The sequence below is a fragment of the Pundamilia nyererei genome, unplaced genomic scaffold, assembly GCF_000239375.1.
Source record: "Pundamilia nyererei isolate P.nyererei 1_Seehausen unplaced genomic scaffold, PunNye1.0 scaffold00305, whole genome shotgun sequence".
Classification (NCBI taxonomy): domain Eukaryota; kingdom Metazoa; phylum Chordata; class Actinopteri; order Cichliformes; family Cichlidae; genus Pundamilia; species Pundamilia nyererei.
This window is the reverse complement of record NW_005187706.1, coordinates 59,666-61,739: the sequence shown is the minus strand read 5'-3', so window position 1 is coordinate 61,739 and position 2,074 is coordinate 59,666. Positions and strand designations below refer to the sequence as shown.

General features: G+C 47.7%; 1 protein-coding gene across 2 annotated transcripts in view; it reads left to right on the top strand.

Annotated features, from left to right (window-relative positions):
• The window catches only part of fbxo38 (F-box protein 38), a 20,486-nt gene extending 19,133 nt beyond the window's left edge, over positions 1-1,353 (top strand). For both annotated transcript variants that reach the window (XM_005751271.1, XM_013915446.1), the window contains exons 21-22: positions 543-656; positions 733-1,353. In XM_005751271.1, the coding sequence (XP_005751328.1) occupies positions 543-656; positions 733-911 (293 nt within the window). In that variant the 3' untranslated portion in view covers positions 912-1,353. The remainder of the gene's footprint in view (positions 1-542; positions 657-732) is intronic.
• The last annotated feature ends 721 nt before the right edge of the window (positions 1,354-2,074 follow it).

The following is a 2,074-nucleotide window of genomic DNA, read 5'->3' as shown; positions in this document are numbered from 1 at the left end:
CTTCTCCCACATGTGGAGCAGATGTTCCCATGAATGTGGACCTTGTAGCTGCTTTGCTTTCGCTCTTCTGTCCAGTTCAAACCAGCTCGATGGGTTTAAGTCTGGAGACTGTGCCGGACCTCCATGTTTCCAAGCTCACCCTCGTGTTCTTTGTTCCTGAGGTGGTTCTGCCACAGCTTGGACTGTGTGGGGTCTTTATCCTGCTGTAGGATGAAGCCCTGACCAACTCGGTGCATGTAGGAAGTAACAGCAGCAGCTTTCAAGGCTGATCAGCCTCCGTTGCTGCAGAACAGATTTAAAATGTTTACCCGTGTTGTCCCTGAAAAAGGCCTTTTTGTATAATTGTGAAATGTACATTCTGTTACAGTTTTGGTGACCTTACCTTTGTTTTAAACCGCTGGCAGTTCAACACTTACCTTTGTACCATTTCAAGCTGTTCACTGGACTTGAACGACTGCAACAAATAACTGTAGAACTGTTCTCAGACGTTTGCCTGGTAGTGCATGTTCTCACCATCAACTCTTTGTGATGTCACTGCTCAGGATTGGTGGATGGAGCACCCTACAGCATGATAACAGACTTCCCTTGGCTCAGGACCCTGAGAGCAGCGGATCCTAACGGCTATTCCCGCTACGACTTTGAAGACGATGAAAGCAGTGAGTGTGTCAGTCTGTCAGCAGTTTCTCCGTGCGGCTGCTCTCTGTACTCAAACGGTTTTCTCTCCTGTGTTAGCCACGATCTACGCCCCACGGCGCAAAGGACAGCTGTCGGCTGACATCTGCATGGAGACCATTGGGGAAGAGATCTCGGAGCGGCGGCAGAGCAAAAGAGGAGTGTTTCAGAGAGTAGTGGTCCTCTTCCTTCATCACTGTGATACTCCAGGCGAACCCGTGGATGACGACTACATCTAGAAACCAAAGACCGAGAACCAGAAGGATGTCAGCCTCGACGCTCGGGCTTCTGACTGAAAACACTTGGTTTTATTAAAAAATGAGAAAGTTGGTTTCCTGTTGAAAGCTGCAGGTCAGCACTGACATGCACATAATATTTAATGACTCTTCAGTAGCATTACGGAGGAACAGCAGAGTCTAAGGCTGCTCACAAGGGGGCGCTAATGAGCTGGACAGTGAAACGTGGACACTGTGGGGAGAGGGTGATGATGATGTTTCATTTGGCTCACACCGAAGGCCGACTCTTTTCAATTCTTTGAAAAAATACAAGAACATGCCTTCAATCTTTATTTGGGGGATTTGATAAGATCGAGATCTGTGCTGGTTTTCTCTTTTATCATACACGACTCTGAACGTATGGTACTCATTAATTCCAAGAGTAAATAAAAAAGGGTCAAACATGTGACGTTGTTGATTTTGTTCCAAATAAAGGCTCGAGTCCCCCTGCCTTCGCTGGCAGCATTGTCTGCACGACTGCAGTTTTCTGTCGCACTGCAGTTGGGAAGCGTTCCTGTGTCGCTGTTTGTCGAGTTTGTTTCATCAGAAAGCAGAATAAGCAGAATAAGCAGAGACCTGTTTGTTGCTGAAGGATATGTAAAACAACTTGATGGTTGACCGTCAGTCACCTCTGCACCTTTTGAAGCTCCTCTGTCGGAGCTACAGTCGCATCGTGTGATTGAGTGAGAATATAGATGTGTAGCTCTTAATGTTGACCTGACGTATTCACATTGCACACTCGGAGCTAACTCTGTGTTGTCAGAACCAATCAGAGGGCCCGTCTCCTAGCATCCTTCTGTTGCACATCTAAAGTTGTGCTGATATAAGCTGAGAGTTACACAACAGCTGATGTTCTCAGGCCCAGCAGCTACAGTCGTTCATTCGTAATCCTTTGGCTTCGTGGATGCTGAACGTGGACTTTGTTAAAGGATTAAGGTCGTCTGGCCTCGTACGGTCGGGCCGCTTCTGTTTTCCCGACTCTGCTCCACACGTCCTTGGTGTTTGTGGTCTTTCTGCTGTGAAATGCAGCCCCTCCCCGACGTCTCCCTGTGCCGATGTGCTTCAGTGACTCATCTTCTGCTCATCCTCTGCTTTACAGACTGTTCAGCTCGGCTTTGTGTGAACTT